The following is a 16,280-nucleotide window of genomic DNA, read 5'->3' as shown; positions in this document are numbered from 1 at the left end:
ACTCGTAGAATACCCGGACCGAGGCGGTAACATTTTCGGCACACCCCTCAAGGCATCGAAGAGAACCCTAGCTCAGTTAGCAGCTTCCATGCCATCCACAAGGATCAGCATGCGCCCTTTGCCACACACGTAGTTCTGCTGTCTAGGGTCCAGCCCGCGATACTCGTTCGAAGGAGCTAACCCCATCCTCAGAGTGTCCGTCTAGGATTAAGCACCGTCCCTTCCCTAGAATCCCACCGGGTCCCCTGCCCTCTGCGGGAAATTTTTTTTTCCCGACAGGCGCCGCGAACACCTCGGTTGTGACGTCATGACAGCGCGCCGCAGACAGGCTAGGACCCCGTCGCGCTCGCGTCCCTCTGGTCCTTGAGCCGGCCGGGACGGCGGAGCTATGGCCTTGAGGCTGCTGAGACTTGTCCCAGCGTCGGCGTCCGCGTGCGGCCTCGCGGCCGGAGCCCAGCGCGTGGTGAGCGGCGGGCGGCTAATCTTGCTTGGGTCCCGGCCTGTCGGCTCCGAGCCTCGACGCCCGGCATTGTTGATGTGACCCTCGAGCCGCAAGCTCCCGAGGCCCCCACCCGCAGCTCCGGGTGCAGCGTTGCGGCGGGACTCGCTCTCCTGGCTGCACTTAGGGAACCGGGATACCGGAGCCCTGGAGTCTGGGCCCGCTTGCTCATCCGTTCAGTGATTGGCGAAGCTGCTTTGTCAAGCGTCCCGTAGATGCTGGGGTGATGTGATGTGTAACAGACATTTGGGGTAGATTGGGGAGGATTAGGACCTTCCTAAAGTGTGTGTAGGAAGATGGATGAGATTAGGTGCCGAGAGGGCCGTGGCTGGAAACAGGACACGTTTTATGACAGCATCATATCTTCTTTGCTTTCTAATAGCTAGAACTATGTAGGTGTTAAATTGTAAAGGGATTGACCTCAGACTAAGGATTTTTATTTTGAAGAGTGGTGTGTGTGAGAGAGAGGTGTGAATGTGAGCCGGAATTAGCACTGTCAGCCTGAGCCGCATTAGGACCACACTTACCCGCTGGAGCACAGAGCACATTCACAATGCACTTTTGCTTTGACCTTGGCTATCAGAGGCTACATTCATTCCCTTGGCCCTTCGTCAGTCCCTTCAGTGAGGTTGTTTCACGTATGTATGTTGGAAGTTCAGTCGCGTTCTGTGTTCCGTCCTAAGTTTTGTGTGCATTGAGTTCATTCCTCATGCTGTGAGGTTCTGTGGTTTTGCACAGTGGGCGCTGACATATCTCTGCCTTTATAGCACCACACAGAGTAGTTCACAGCTTTTAAACAACCCATTGTGCTTAATAGTCATTTTTTTTCCACCCCTGAACTGACAGCCACTGCTCTTTGGATGATCTCTGTCATGTTTGCCTTTTCTAGACTCATGTAGTCAGTCACACATATTGCCCGTCACACTGCTTTCACTGTTTACTTTTACAGTGGGGCTGGAGAGCTAGATCAGAGGTTAAGAGTACTTATTGCTCTTCGGACACACACACACACAACCTAAGTAATACATCTTAAGCCAGATGTCATGGTGTACACCTTTAATTCCAGCATGAGACAGGTAGATCAATGAAATCTAGGGCAGCCTGATCTACACAGGAGTTCCAGGCCTGCCAGAAAGAAAAAAGATTTGCTCATGTCTTTATGGTTTGTTTAGTCATTCCTTTTAATTTCTGGGTAATGCTCCCTAGTTTGGATATATTGTCACTTATCTGTTTACCTATTGAAGACCATTTTGGTAGTTTAACCTTCAAGGCAATTGTGGGGAAAAAAAAAAAAAAAAAAAAAAGCTGCCCTAAGTATGCATGCTGCGTGCACATTTCTTGTGGGAATGTGTTTCTTCCAGTTGGGTGATGTGGTTGCTGGGTCATTAGTGAGGCGGTAGTTTTATAACCATTTGTCTGCACTACTCAGCAGTGCAGAGCATTCTGCCGCACGCTGTTTTGCTGGTGTTGGTGCTGGCAGTCATTTGAATGTGTGGGCTTCCTGTGAGCACACACAGTGCATCTCCTGGTTCTCATGGGAGCATCTTAGGCGCTTACTTGCCACCAACATTATCTTTGTGGGATCAGTTTACTTCTCATTTTAAAATTTGCTACCTTTGAGCTGTTCACCTTTTAACTGTGTATCCCCACTCTTCCCTGCTTGGTGATCTTTGTTTGTTTGTGTGTTTGTTGAGAGTGGGTTCCTTCAGTTTGGTGAATAGACTGGGAGGCTGCTGATGAGGATGTCTCTTGCCTTATGGATGAGAGATACAAGAATGACCTTAGCATTGGTGCAGCAGTAGAGGGAGATGATGCTTCTTCTGCAGAGCCTGGGAGTTTGGCTTCTGTGGGTGATTATGGAATGGAAGGAAGGCAAAGATAATGCTTATATTTGCTCTGTTGTTTGTTGGATCATAGACAGTTCCCACTATAAAGGGCATCATATTTGGGGGTTAGAGTATGGAAACTTTGGTTTAAGTCTGCTAGCTTTCTCATGCTTACCATGTGCACTCAGTGATGGGTAACTAGGTAACTGAAAACAGAAGTTTAGATCAGAGAGGTGCTTTTATTCTGTCTGGTCCCCCTCCCCTCTGCGATCTGTCCATCTATTCCTCCACCCACACAGTTTTTATTAACATAGCAAGCATCCTTGTTTCAGGCCCTGTTCTATGTCCTAGGGAGGTAAACAGTCAACTCTTGGAGAGCTTGCACTGAGGAAAAAGGGAGTCAGCTCATCAAACAAGAGGGACCTCCTCATATTTTACCTAACAGTTGCTAATGCTTGCAGTAACCACAGTGGTGATGTGATGTGTTTTTCAGGAACAGATTCACACCAGTGTGCAACGCCAGCTGAAGTATGGGCATTTGGCCTACATTCTTGGTGATAAGGCATCCAAAAGAATGAATGACTACAGTCGAGTGATAACAGTAGACGGGAACCTCTGCTCTGGGAAAAGCAAGCTCGCAAAGGACATCGCAGAGAGCCTAGGTATGGACAGCATGCAGAATGGCTATGGCTTATCAGGCATGTGACTGCTGATCCTACCTAGAATTGGGTTGACTGTTGACTGAGTAAATTTAGGCCTAAGGTAGGTCTTTTACATTTTTCAGTTGCTTGTTGAATATATGCCTATAATCTGTCTCAGTGCTTGAGAGACCAAGGCAGGAAGACTGGCATGCAGTCGAGGCGAGCTTGGGCTATACAGTGAGTCCTAGGCCACCAGAGTGTCATAGGAAGACCCCCATCTCAAAGAGGCTGACTTGTAGTGAATTTAAAAGTCCATGGCAGTTACCAGTTGGGATTGAATTTTACTTCGAGTGCAGCGGAGCGCCTGCCTGAGCTGCTTTGCCCGAGGAGCTGTCACTGCATCTGCTTTCACGTGGGATGGTGGGGAGATGATAGACTGACCCGTTCCGGTTCTGGTGCAGCCCTCTGCCTACTGCCTTTTGGTGATGGTGGACAGCAGCAGTGGGGTGAGGGTTGGAAGGGGCTGTGATGTGCTGCTCGGTGACAGGAAATGGTGAAGTGTGCTTTTGAGCTGTTGTCCACAGCACCTCATGTGCTTCCTGAGCATGTGAAGAAGTGTGGACACAAAGGTGACTTCCCTTGGGTTCTGATGCCCAGCCCTGGCAATGGCATTCCCATTTTCTTTGTGTGTTTGTCTAACCACACACTTAGAGTCCCAGTGAGGAACCCATGTTTCATCCGTGTGTCCTTTCCTTAGGCATGAAGCACTTTCCAGAAGCAGGGATACAGTACTCGAGCAGCACCACAGGTGACGGAAGGCCCCTCGACATAGAATTCAGCGGCAGCTGTAGCCTAGAGAAATTTTATGACAACCCAAAAAGCAGCGACGGCAACAGCTACCGCCTGCAGGCCTGGCTGTACGCCAGCCGCCTCCTGCAGTACGCAGACGCCCTGGAGCACCTGTTGAGCACAGGTACGGCCGAGTCCTGGGGCAGGGTGGGCCGTGCTGAGTAGAGGTTTCCTGAAAAGGGTCTTTAGGCAAGTTCCGTGTTTGCAGTAAGATCAGAAACCCTTGAAATCCTGGTGGATATAGGCTCCCAGCAGCACAGCTTTATCATTGCTGCCCACAGCAGGGAGAGCTGCAGCTTGTCGAAGTAATGTCATTGCTGTAAACGTAACCCTGATGGAGGACAGAGCATGCAGGTGACTGGGAGGATGTGAAGTCAGACCCATCAGGATGGTCTGTGTGTCCTGTAGAGAATTGACTGGCAGCCAGTGGGTTTTCTGGAGGGTCAGTGGCCAGGCTGGAAGTTGCCACAGACTAAAATTTAAACCTTGAAAAGATGGCAGAGGCTGGGGGAAGGCAAAACAGGCAGGGTCCCAGGGCCCTGCAGCTAAGGAGGGTATGTCCTTAGATGCTATCCAAGCCGAGTAATTTGGGCAAGCAGAGTTGAGAGTGGGAGACTGCAGCAAGGATTAGGGAGCAAGGCCATGGGGGAGAGCAGATGACAGAGCAGGGATGTGTGTAGATGAGGTAAGGATACAGCCCCTTCCCTGGGAAACAGCAAGGGTGTTGACGTGGACCTGAACCCAGAAAACTAGCAGCAGACATACTGTGCCACTGGTGCATTGTGTGTGTGGGTGAGAGAGGATGTGGCCAGTATTTAAGGCTGGGTCTACTCCTTACAGCAGTGGCTGCCCTGTGGTTGATGAGTGGACTGTATGGGAGAAGGGGTGACTGGTATTTAAGGCCATGTTTATTTTGAATGATGGTGGGTGCCCCATGATTGATAGACAGATTATATGGGAAAGACTTGAGTAGTTTGTGTTTAAGGCTGTGTCTGCTTTCTGTGGCAGTGGCTTCCCTGTGGTTGGTGGTGGGTTTAGGAGTGAGTTCAGCTGTACCTGGGAAGTTGGATCAGTGATTCTGATTCTGAGCTGTGAAAACAAGGATGTGCTTTCAGTAAGGCCTCAAGAAAGCTGATAAAGCTGCTTCACAAATTTGCACTTGGAGCCCATTGTCTTGAACTCTTGGGTTCCTGAGCATATAGCATGTATCCACAGACCCTGAATCATGCTGAAGTTATCATAGAAATGTCTGGTTTTTATTTCCCAATTTTATTGATGATTATTTTCTTCCATGATGGAAGCTCTGGTCTTGATTAGTATTATTCCTAGGAACTTATATGGTCTGGAGTCTTCTTCTTGGGTTCTGTACTCAGAGAAATCCAAACAGTAGCTTGGAAATGCTATTGGCTTTCAGGGCAGTCCATTTTCTTTTAGAATCATAGTCTACTCTATTTTCTAACTACTTGTTTCTTAAATTAAAAAGAAATACTTTACAGCTGGGTGGTGGTGGCACAGGCCTTTAATCCTAGCACTCAGGCAGGCAGATATTTGTGAGTTCAAGGCCAGCCTGGTCTACAAATCGAGTTCCAGGACAGCCATGGCTACACAGAGAAACCCTGTCTCAAAACCAAGAAAAAAAAAACAAACCACTTTACATTATACATGTTAAGTGAACAATGATTTGTTTCCTTTTATGCTGTGTTCAGTTTCTAAATATTTTGTAAGTACCTGCTGTGTGCTAGGCTTATTCCAAAAGCCAGGAATACTGGAGGAAGGAGGCTTCTATTTTAACAGGAGGATAAGACTGACTGGAAATACGTATGACAGTAGTGGGCTGGTGGTGAGTGCTCTGAGGAGCTGGTCCTAGGTGAAGTTATATAGCTCCCTGTGGTGTTTGGAGCCATGGCCTGTTCTTCCAGAGGGGAAGGTTCTGCCTAGGCCCAGCAGGATGGGTTGCAGGGACTTTCGTCTTGAGTGTCTTGAGTGATTATATTGCAGTGAGTGAAGCTAGCAATGATGTCCATAAAGGTGAGAAGTGGCCAACTTAGAGTATTTGACCTGGAGGTCTTTACTCTGAAGGAGGGAGGAGACCATGTAGTTGGAAGTTTTCCTATGTCCTGCCCAGTCCTGTAGCTGCTAAGTCCCAAGTAAACACACAGAGGCATATATTAATTACTAACTGTATGGCCTATGGTTCATGCTTCTTGCTAGGCAGCTCTTCCATCTTAACTCAACCCATTTCTATTAATCTATGTTTTGCCACATGGCTTTGTAGCATTGCCTGTTCTCTCACTTCTTGTTTGTCCTGGTGGCAGCTCGCATCATCTGCCTGACCCCACCCTCCTTCATCTCCATCTTAAGTTTGAATGTACCGCCTAACCTTATTCTGCCTCAACATTGGGCAAACAGCTTTATTGTCGACCAATGTGAGCAACACATATTCACAGCGTACAGAAAGACATCCCACAGCCAGATCATTAGGAGATTTGAGCACAACTTTATCAAGCCCAATTTGCAAGCGTCCTTCTGCTGCTGAGGAGGCAGGATTAAGATATCATTGGGAGAGGCTGTCTTCTGTGCACTTCCTTTCTCCTTCTCATTGAGTGTGACAGCAGCGGTTGGCTGCTTCCGCACCGCCACCTCAAAGACAGGGCCGCCCTGTGTGGCTGCCCATCTCTCAGGTCACGCTAAAAGATGTAGAAGACACTGGACCTGAGAAAGAAGTGATCTGACATCATTACATATCTGACCTAGAAAGGATATTTGATTAGAGTATTAAGCAGGTCTCTGTCAACAAAAAATAATGCTCTGATCCAGGCTGTTCTTTGGGACATGATTGCTTTGAGGCAATAATCTGAAGCTGCTGTTGAAAGAGAACAAAATAACTTTTTTTAGGGGTGGAGGTGTCCTCAGTAGAAACAGGAATGTTACTTAGATCCTATGGCACAGCATTATACTAAATGCTGGAATTCTACCTCTTGTTACAATATCAGGACATGAATTTGTCCCATTTCCAGACACATGAGGTAACAAAGAGTTCTTAAATTATCCTGAACTTGGAACATTTTTATACTTAATTCTTTATATTTATAAAAACAATAAAATACATGTTTGAGAGACTTTGAGGATGGTTGTGATGAGTAAGACATGAAGGATAAGAGGCGTTGACCTGGGACCTGAAGTCAGAGTGAGACTGGAGCAGCTGGTTTAGAACCCACACTCCTCCTCCTTCACAGGTGATAGAGGAGACGGTGTTACCTCAAACCAAAAAAGCACGGTGGTTTTAAAGGTGTTTTCCACTTGCAGTAGTGTAGTCTTTGAACGTATTTGGTAAAACTGGAACTGTAAGCGACTGGGCTTTTTGTTTTCCATTTCTAAAATGAAATTTCTAGTTCACAGTACTTTTTTTTTCTTTTAAGATTTATTTATTATGTAGTGTTCTGTTTGCATGTATCCCTGCAGGCCAGAAGAGGGCATCAGATCTCATTACAGATGGTTGTGAGCCACCATAAGGCTGCTGGGAATTGAACTCAGGACCTCTAGAAGAGCAGCCAGTGTTCTTAACCTCTGAGCCATCTCTCCAGCCCCAGCATTACTTTTTAATCCATTTTTGTTTACTTGTTTCAACAGGACAAGGTGTGGTCTTGGAGCGCTCCATCTTCAGTGACTTTGTCTTCCTGGAGGCAATGTACAACCAGGGCTTCATCCGAAAGGAGTGTGAGTTGAATAATGCCCTCCTGTGTGCTTGTGCTTCTGCTGGTGGGGATACCTCCACAGGGGCTCGGCGGGGGGGTATTTTGTTCTATTGCGTACCATATTCCCTGGGGGAAAGGGAGCTCAGCAAGTTCCTGTTATCCCGGTCATCCTCAGTAGGTATCACCCTAGAAGCAGAGTGGCATCCTTGGCGCCAGCCCACAGCTTCCCTAGTTTTCCTTGGCCTGTATAGCTAATTGTGCTAAACTCTCCAGTTCTGGTGTAGTTTTATGGAACTGGGCCATTTTATTTCCCCTCTGTCTGTCCCTGCACAGTTGCCCCTCCAGCAAATTGGTGAGCCCATTTCAGGAAGCCCTGGAGAGGTTGGTGTGTCTGTAAGGAGTTCGGGTGTGCTGTGCTTGGCTTGAGTCACCTTCAGGGTCGGGCTCTTGCCTGTGGGCTTGATGGCTGCTCCAGTGAGTACTGAAGTTTGACAGACAGTCAGTGTCGGTCAGGGAAACAGGCAATCCTTTGAGGATGCTATAATCTGAGACTCTGACTCAGTCTCTGCTGTATCCTGGTGGCTGGAAGTCATCCATCTGTGTGTGTGGAGCAGAAAGAGTGGGCAAGGGCAGCCTACCCTGTACATGCCAAGCAGCAGTTGAGGTTGGCCAACAGGTATTTCTGGGGCCCACTGTGAGCACAGCTCTGCCTGGATGCTCAGGGATACCAGGCAAGGCTTTTGCTGTCCTAGGGATGAGGACATTAAGCCAGCAGAAGTGTGGGTGGCTGCACAGTATCCCTGAGCCCCCCCAGCTTTGCTCTAGAGTGCTGTGGAAGGAGCAGGCCTGGGACCTGGCTGACATGTGACGGGGGCAGGGCATTGCCAGGGACAACTCCTGTGGTGAATGGCCTTCAGGGGTCATCGACCAAGTGCAGGAGGGAATGAGGACAGGTGCATTGTTAGCAGCGGCCAGGGGGAAAGCCGGGGACTGGCCAGTGGTGGTGCTGGAGTGGCAGTGCGTGGCGGGGAATGCACAAGTGAGGACTGGCCTTCGGCGATAGGAGGCTTGGATAGCTTCTGGAAGTCCTGGGGGCCGCTGAGCGTTTATTTTAAGTGTGAGAAGGAAGATTTGATAGGTAGGTGGTCACAGAAATGTCTGGAGAGGACATATGTGTTGAGGAAAAGTCCAAGGGGAGGAGGTCAGTTGGGAGGAAGTGGGAAGGGAACAGGGTGGTCGAGGTTAGCGGACACTGGCAGCCAGAGTTACCTGCTGAGGAGGTGTAAGCTGACGAGGAGGGAACAGTGGTCACTCTTGCAGAAGCGCAGCAGAAGAGTGAGGGAAGACCAGTTTGTAGAATGAAGAGGAGTCAGTAGGCTGCAAAGTTCTGTGTGGGTATCGTGGGTGTGAAATCCTCTGAAGTGAGCTCAGGATACACCTAAAGGCAGGCTCATGCTGCTAAGCCTGTGGAATAGAGGACAACAGGCATAGTTTGGTGTCAGCACTACCAGTGGGTGGGCCTGTTTTGACTTGGTAATGCTCATGAGTGATAACAGAGTCCTAGGTGACCAGGTCCTAGGTACAATTACTGAGGAGGCAGAAACCCCAGAGGATAAAGCTCCATGGCTGCGTGTGCACAGAAATAGCCGAAGGGTAGGAGAGGGTTGGCCATGCCACATGGGCTGTAACGGGTAGCCATTGGACTTGACATGTGTGAGGTTGGTGCCTGAGACCGGCCACATTAGTACCAGGGTAGGGAAAAGTGCATTGGCTAAAGTCAGGGACATCCAGTGAGGGAAAAGAGGCCTAAGGGATGGGATGTTGGCACAGACAAGCAGGCAAATGGAGTGGAAGCAGAGGAAGCAAGGGAGTCCATGACCTTAGCAGAGGGCAAAGCTGGCATATTGCAAGTCTAGCAAGCAGAGCAAGGCCTGGCTTTCTACTTAGACTTACGTGGGTGTGGTCAGGGCAGTCTGTACCTGTGCCCTAGACCCATAGGCACCCCTTCTCCATCACACTTTCCCTGCTTCAGTGTGGTCCTCCTTGGACTTGGTTATAGACCAGTCCAAAGATAGCCTTCGACACAGTGACCAGAGGGTCACTGGGATGTTCTGTGAAGTGAAGTCAGTATCCTTCCGTGGGCCTTAGTGTGAGCACCCACCTGTCACTTCTGGAAGATTTTACCATACAGAAATACCCTGTGGAACTGGTGTGGATAGATGAGCGTGGCTGCTGGGTTACAGTTCTTTTGAATAACAAGTCTCCAGTCACCAGGACTGTGTGACTTCTGTGTGTTCTGTGCCAAGGGTGAGGTAACTACAGCAGTGTCAGTGCTCCCAGTTTATTTTTGGTGTGGATCTGAGTCAGTGGGTAGTTAGGTGTAATCCATTCAACTCTCTGAAATATTCTGAACCCAGGAAAGTGTAGCTTATGTTTTCAGTTGAATTATTTGAGAAATACTTTTTGCACTCCCTGTAGATCAGACTCTTACTTGCATACCATAAAGAAATAGATACACAGCAGGTGTATCATGCATCCCAGCTCAAGAAACATACAAGGAGAACACTGGTGTGCCTCCAATTTGCCTAGGAAGTGAGGAAGACATACTCAGTCTGTCCTGTGCACAGCGGTTAGGGTCATGATTTAGATCCCCATGTGCCAGAAGCCGGTAGCTGTCTAGAGTTTGATGACAATGGACTCCCTCATGCAGGTGTGGACCACTACAAGGAGGTGAAACGGCTCACTCTCCCAGAATACCTGCCACCCCACGCAGTCATCTATGTCGATGTGCCCGTGCCAGAGATACTGAGCCGGATCCAGAAGAAAGGAGATGTAAGTCAGTACCCATGAGAGTCAGGCGTCTACATGCTTTTGAGATCAGCGTGTGCCAATTCCCAGTGGCCTTCATAGGGCAGGAGACACGTGCGGGAGGTCCCAGCCAAGAGTGCACATCTGTCTACTGAGCCGTTCTTGTAGGGAGGTAGAGTGAGCATCCCCTCTACCCTGCTTGGACCTTTCTCTTCTCTAGGAGGGCTCCTGTCCTGTTGTCTAGAGATGAAAGTGATTCGGATGGCCTTTCAGTTGTTGTTTAAACTCAATGGGTGTTTGGTGTTGAGTGTTTACCTTACATTGTGTATCTTTTCTGATCCACCTGCATGTGGCTTTGTTTCACTTTGGCCATGGCTAGTGATTCCCTGTTGCCCCTACAGTGCCTTTGTGGCCCTCCCCTGTTACTACTAAGTGCCTGCATCTGTCAGACAGAAGTGCCTGCAGTTCCTGCATGTACCCACCGTGCTGGAGTGAAGTTCCTGGGTGCAAAGGCAATCCCCTTCACCTTTGTAGACAGAGTGCAGTTGACTGTCACATTTTCCTGTGCCTGTCTAGGTGCCAGGGTAGCAGGCACACTCAGGAAATGAGTGGCTCTTTTCTTTTTCTGAACAGCTTTAGTGAGATGGAATTTATACTTGATTACATGCACCAGTTGAAATTTACAACTAACTGATTTTCAGCAAACTTTGCAAATTACAGCAACTTCCATCACAATCAGTTTTAGAATATTTTCTTTATTTCTATAAGTCAAAACAGTAGTCCTAATCATTTTTTTCCTCCCTCTCCTCTTCCCTCCCACAAGTGTTTCTTGAGTACCTGTATACTAGACTACAGGGTGCTGGGGCTATGTGTTAACTGAATCGGTGAGTTCCCCACCCCAGCAGCTCATGCTCCAGTAGAGGAACCCTGTAGTGAGCAAGGAAATAAACAAAAGCCACAGAGGATGAACCAGGGTGACAGAATGAATCTTAGCTAAATTCTCCACTCTTAATTGACTTTTAAAATGTTTTAAAATGATCTGCAGATGCCAGGGGAAGTGAAAGAGTGCATGGGCTGGTAAGAAGGGAAAGAGCAGGGAGGTAGAGAGGGCTCTCTCTGCAGTAGGAGAAAGCTGAGGCAAGTGGGAGAGAGTCGGCCTCCCAGTCTCTGGTTCCTTGGTGCCTTCACGTGATGTGAGATGCAGTAGAAAGGCAGGTGGGGCTTTCCAAAGGGACCTTTGTCCTGACCCTGCTCTGTGTAGAGGAGGTCATGACATGGGTTCCTCTGCAGTCAGGAATAGTTCTCACTGGTTATACCCCTCCCCAACCTGTCCCTGGAGCCCTTGCAGCTTGTAAGTCCTTAGAAAAAAGCACTGTCTGCAGGTGTGGTCACGCTTTACATGCACTCAGTGAGAGACCAAGTCTGAATGCCTCCCGCTCAGATTTCTCTGCTTTTGTTTAGCCACATGAAATGAAGATCACCTCTGCCTATCTCCAGGACATTGAGAATGCCTATAAGAACACCTTCCTCCCAGAGATGAGGTGAGCCCAGCACAGTGCTGACATGAAGACTCAAGCTGCCTTGCAAAGACTGCAGGGAACCCCATAGCCCAGAGTGCTTTCTCTCCCAATCACTGCCTCGGGCTGCAGAGCCAACAGGCGACTTTTCAGTTCAGGTTCTGTGAATTTGTTTGGGTGGTTTTTTAAATGCTTTCCCCCTACTGTTATATCCTTAAAATTCTTGATGCTTAAAATAAATCTCTCTTCAAGTCCATGTTCAAGTTTAGCACAAGAGGTGCATTCTTATTCAAGTAGCAGGCAGATATCTAGAAAAATTGCTTGAAACACTCGGCATACTGTGGTGGAAATTCATGAAGACAGTCTATAGATCCTTTCAGTCAGCGTCCTTCAGCAATATTGGTGTCTTTCCATTCCTGTCCCTGTATTGAAGCATGAGAGAAACATGCTTTCCTCACTCCACGGGCTTCTCAGGTCCTAGGTATATTTGTATGTAAAGGCAAGTGTTACAGTTATATTGATACTGAAAAGTTTCAGGGCATGTTTTAAATTCTCAAAGAAATTAAAATTGTGAATAAAAAAAAAAAATGAAGTAAGTGAATTTTGCCTCCTACACAGTCATACTGCAGTGGCATGAACACCAGAAAACCCAGATGACAGGCGATGGGGTGCTGTGCCAGAGCAGGGTCTCTAGTGGCTGCTGGGCATTTGTGCAGACCTTCTACCTGGGAATGCTGACCATGTGCCTCTCCTTCTGTCTTACAGTGAGCAGTGTGAAGTTTTGGTGTACAGTACCTGGGAATCTGAAAACTCAACCAAGGTGGGGTGATGCTAGCCAATGGTAGATCTTCTTCAACTTGATGCACAGGATCCCCCGACCACATGTTGACTGCTACTAGTCTCGGGAGCATTGGTGCTCCTATCCAACAGCAGAACCCGCCCTGCTCAGCACCCTCCCTGAACCATCAAGTTGTTGATTATTTTTAAAAATAACTTTGTTCATAGGATCTTAAAATCATAGGTGGCAAAGATGCAGAATGCCTCAAGGCATGTATGTATCACAGAACATGACAGCTGCACCTTGCATTAGTTCAGAGGAAAAGTTAGTCATTTAAAGAGAACTGTTTTCCTTACGTCTGCATTTTGTGAAATTCCAGTTAATCTTTTTTTTTTTTTTTTTTTTTTTTTTGGTTTTTCGAGACAGGGTTTCTCTGTGTAGCTTTGCGCCTTTCCTGGAACTCACTTGGTAGCCCAGGCTGGCCTTGAACTCACAGAGATCCACCTGCCTCTGCCTCCCGAGTGCTGGGATTAAAGGCGTGCGCCACCACCGCCCGGCAAAATTCCAGATAATCTTAATGGAGTTTTCAGGAAACTTAATGAGTACCAGCCAAGAAAATTCTGAAAGGAGTAATTCAGGCCATCTGTTCTCCCAAGTACAGAAGCATATATATGTACAGTAACAAAAAACTCTGTGTCGTTAATCCAAGAAGTATCAAGTCACCCAGTTAGTGTGAGTTCTCTCTGGTGCACCGGCCTCAACACAGAGACTCTTAGCTTGGCAAAGCCAGTTCCTTCAGTATAATAATAAGAAGTGAGGTAGGAGGGAGAAGGTCATTCTCACATAGTATTAGGTAAGTAAATATCCACTCGGTGAGAAAACATAAGACTAAAGTAAAGAACCAGAAGTTCAAGGCCAGCCTGGGCTACATAGGGAATTCTAGACTAGCCTGGGCTACATAGGGAATTCTAGACCAGCCTGGGCTGCATAGGGAATTCTAGACCAGCCTGGGCTGCATGAGATCCTGGTGACAATGGCAAAAACTAACACAAACCTCCCACAGTTCTCTCAACTTATCCGTTGTATCAAAGGCTTCGGCTACCAGCACCTAGTGAGGCATCTATGTAGTGGCAGCACCTGGGAAGCAGAGGCAGGAAGATTATTGCAAGTTTGAGGCAGCCTGGTCTACAGAATGAGTTTTAGGCTAGCTAGGGCTCAATAGCAAGACCCTGTCTTAGAAAGAAATGAAGGTCAGGCATTAGTAAACAAGAAGGAGCAGAGGAATTCAAGACTAAGTGCCAGCTCAGGCCCCTCTGTCCTGCAGAAGGGTCTTGCAGAGCTGGTGGCTGTGAGCACCCTGCAGCACCCTGTTCTGTACAGAGGGCAGGAGGAAGGGGACCTGGTGAGCTCTCCCACGAGAGAACGGCATTCTGCTTTCAGAAAGAGCCTGTGTTGTTGTGTGACTATGCTGCTTCCTGCTGTAAGTGTTCTTGTGCCTGGCTTGTCCTACTTGGTCTGAAAGGCTAGTTTCGTTACTTCCTGGTCCTTGTTCGTATTCAATGTATTTTTATACCTTTTGATTGGTGTTTCAATATCTATTTAGATGGTATGTATCTTAGAATAATGAGCCTTCAAGTGAGGCCCGAGCTGCGTGTGTTCTAGAAGAGCTTTGAACATGAAAATATTGCCTCTCTGAAAGGGCAGGACTGATGCCTGGGCTCTCAGGAATGTCTTGGTGTTCATGTTCCTCTGCTGTTCTGTGTGGCTCTTTCCTTCTAGAAGGAACTTATTTGGGAAGACAAGGGTAATCTATCCTGAATGGCTATTCTGTCTAGCCTTCCTTTTCTTCCAGTCTTCAGAGCAGCTCCGTCCCCTTGGTATTTTGGGGTGTTAGTGAGGCAGCATCATGCTAAGCAGCATTCATGTCCTACCATTTTGTTCTTCTTGACTTTTATGCCAAGAGTTTGTAACTTACAGTGTTGCCTCATTCGCAGTTCTAAAATGGAGTTCTCTCTTTCTCTTGTTTTAGGTGGTAGAGGACATTGAATACCTTAAGTACAACAAAGGGCCTTGGCTTAAGCAGAGTGACATTTCCTTACACCACCTGCGCTTGCGGTGAGTCACTGGGGAAGCTGTTGGGCAGAAACAAACTACTCCTTGGAGTACACTGCAGCGGTCTGCTGCGTGCTGTACAAGTAGACAGATTTTAAATAATAAATGCTCCAACTTAGTTGTCAGTTGCACCAGCAGTGCCAGGCTTGGTTCCAGTTTGAAAGACTAGGATCAAATAATATTTCTGCTCTCAGCAGAGACACATTTTAGTGGGAGAAGCAGAGAAACCAGGGCATGGAACTATCGAATCATAAAGGCCACTACTAAGTCCTGGAGTGTGAGTGAGCAGGCTATGTAGACCTTTGCATGAAGAGACCTGAAGGAAGTAGGACTCAGCCTTATGCCTCCGAAGATTACCAGGTGTCAGAGGGGCAACTGATGGAGAGGCTGAGGCAGGGGCATGCGAGGTGGGGTTGTGGTCCTACAGTTAAACCTGTGTGGGCAGGCAGAGGAGCCATGGCAGAAGCAGACCACAGATGTGGGAAGGGAGGCCATCTGCCTATGTACACCCACACCCCTTTCCCTTGTTAGCCTTCTGTGGCATGTCAGTATCAGGCTCTCATAGGTGACCTGTATACACTAAGCCTCCCATTCCATCCTCTTTTGACCCACAGTGCCCTGACTTTTTGGAAATTGTTCCCATGGACATTTCAGGGGTGATCCCATGGACATTTCAAGGGTGCGCAGCATGTCCCCTGACCTTGTAGATTTCCAGCCAGTCCTGATTACTGCCAAGCCTGTGCTGCTGGCCCTCAGCTGGACTCCAGTGCACAGGAAGCTTATCTGCCACCCCAGGTCCTACACAGGCTTCATGCAGATGTGCATACAGGAAAGATTCTTGGAGGAGGTGCTTTTCATTGTTTTATAGCTATTCCTACAAATTCAGGAATGACTTTAGAAAGAATACATTGTTCATTTGGCTTACATGTCAGAATTCAATATTTAGGGCTCCCCCTTTTTAAAGGGGTTGCCTGTGTTTCTTAGCTTGGTCTCACACTCCTAGGTCCAAGTGATCTTCTCATGATGCCTCTCCAGTGGTTGGGAAGACCAGTCTACACCAACATTGCTGCCTTATGGTCTATTAACTTACAATAATGGGGACCATGATGTTTGGGGTGTGCCTTTGTGTGAAGTCATGCCACTGCCCTGATACTGGGCCTGGGGCCTTGCACTTTGGCATTGCAACTGTGGTCCCTTTGACTCTTCCTGGGCTGCCCGTACCAGAATGGCTTTGGTGCTCAGTCTCTCTTATCAGTATTTGGAAGTAAATGACTGTGACTGCTTTGGAGGCCCTGCCTGGGGCTATGGTGGGGGTGACTCCTCAGTGATGCCAGTGTCCTTGGTCCTTGAGAGTGTGTTGGATAGATCAACTGTGCTTTCTCCCCCGGTGGGTAAGTGGAGCTCTGGTCTCTTGTGTCCAGGGCACAGCCAGCGCACTAACACTCATTGCCCAAGGGCAATAAACTCAGTGGTAGAGCACTTGCCTGTGATGCTGTGGTTCAGTCTCCAGCAGTGTGGGGTGGCTGAAGTGGATGTGTGCTGCAGCTTTTTCTTC

General features: G+C 48.0%; 1 protein-coding gene across 1 annotated transcript in view; it reads left to right on the top strand.

The window, feature by feature from the left end:
- The first annotated feature begins 323 nt into the window (after window positions 1–323).
- The window catches only part of Ndufa10 (NADH:ubiquinone oxidoreductase subunit A10), a 42,830-nt gene continuing 26,873 nt past the window's right edge, over window positions 324–16,280 (top strand). Inside the window, exons 1-8 of the mRNA XM_036173659.1 lie at window positions 324–463; window positions 2,819–2,987; window positions 3,724–3,939; window positions 7,446–7,532; window positions 10,221–10,342; window positions 11,780–11,859; window positions 12,601–12,655; window positions 14,643–14,728. Coding sequence (XP_036029552.1) covers window positions 389–463; window positions 2,819–2,987; window positions 3,724–3,939; window positions 7,446–7,532; window positions 10,221–10,342; window positions 11,780–11,859; window positions 12,601–12,655; window positions 14,643–14,728 — 890 coding nt within the window. The 5' untranslated portion in view covers window positions 324–388. The remainder of the gene's footprint in view (window positions 464–2,818; window positions 2,988–3,723; window positions 3,940–7,445; window positions 7,533–10,220; window positions 10,343–11,779; window positions 11,860–12,600; window positions 12,656–14,642; window positions 14,729–16,280) is intronic.

The sequence above is a fragment of the Onychomys torridus genome, chromosome 23 (genome assembly GCF_903995425.1).
Source record: "Onychomys torridus chromosome 23, mOncTor1.1, whole genome shotgun sequence".
NCBI classification, from domain to species: Eukaryota; Metazoa; Chordata; class Mammalia; order Rodentia; family Cricetidae; genus Onychomys; species Onychomys torridus.
This window is presented reverse-complemented; position numbering and strand designations above follow the sequence as displayed.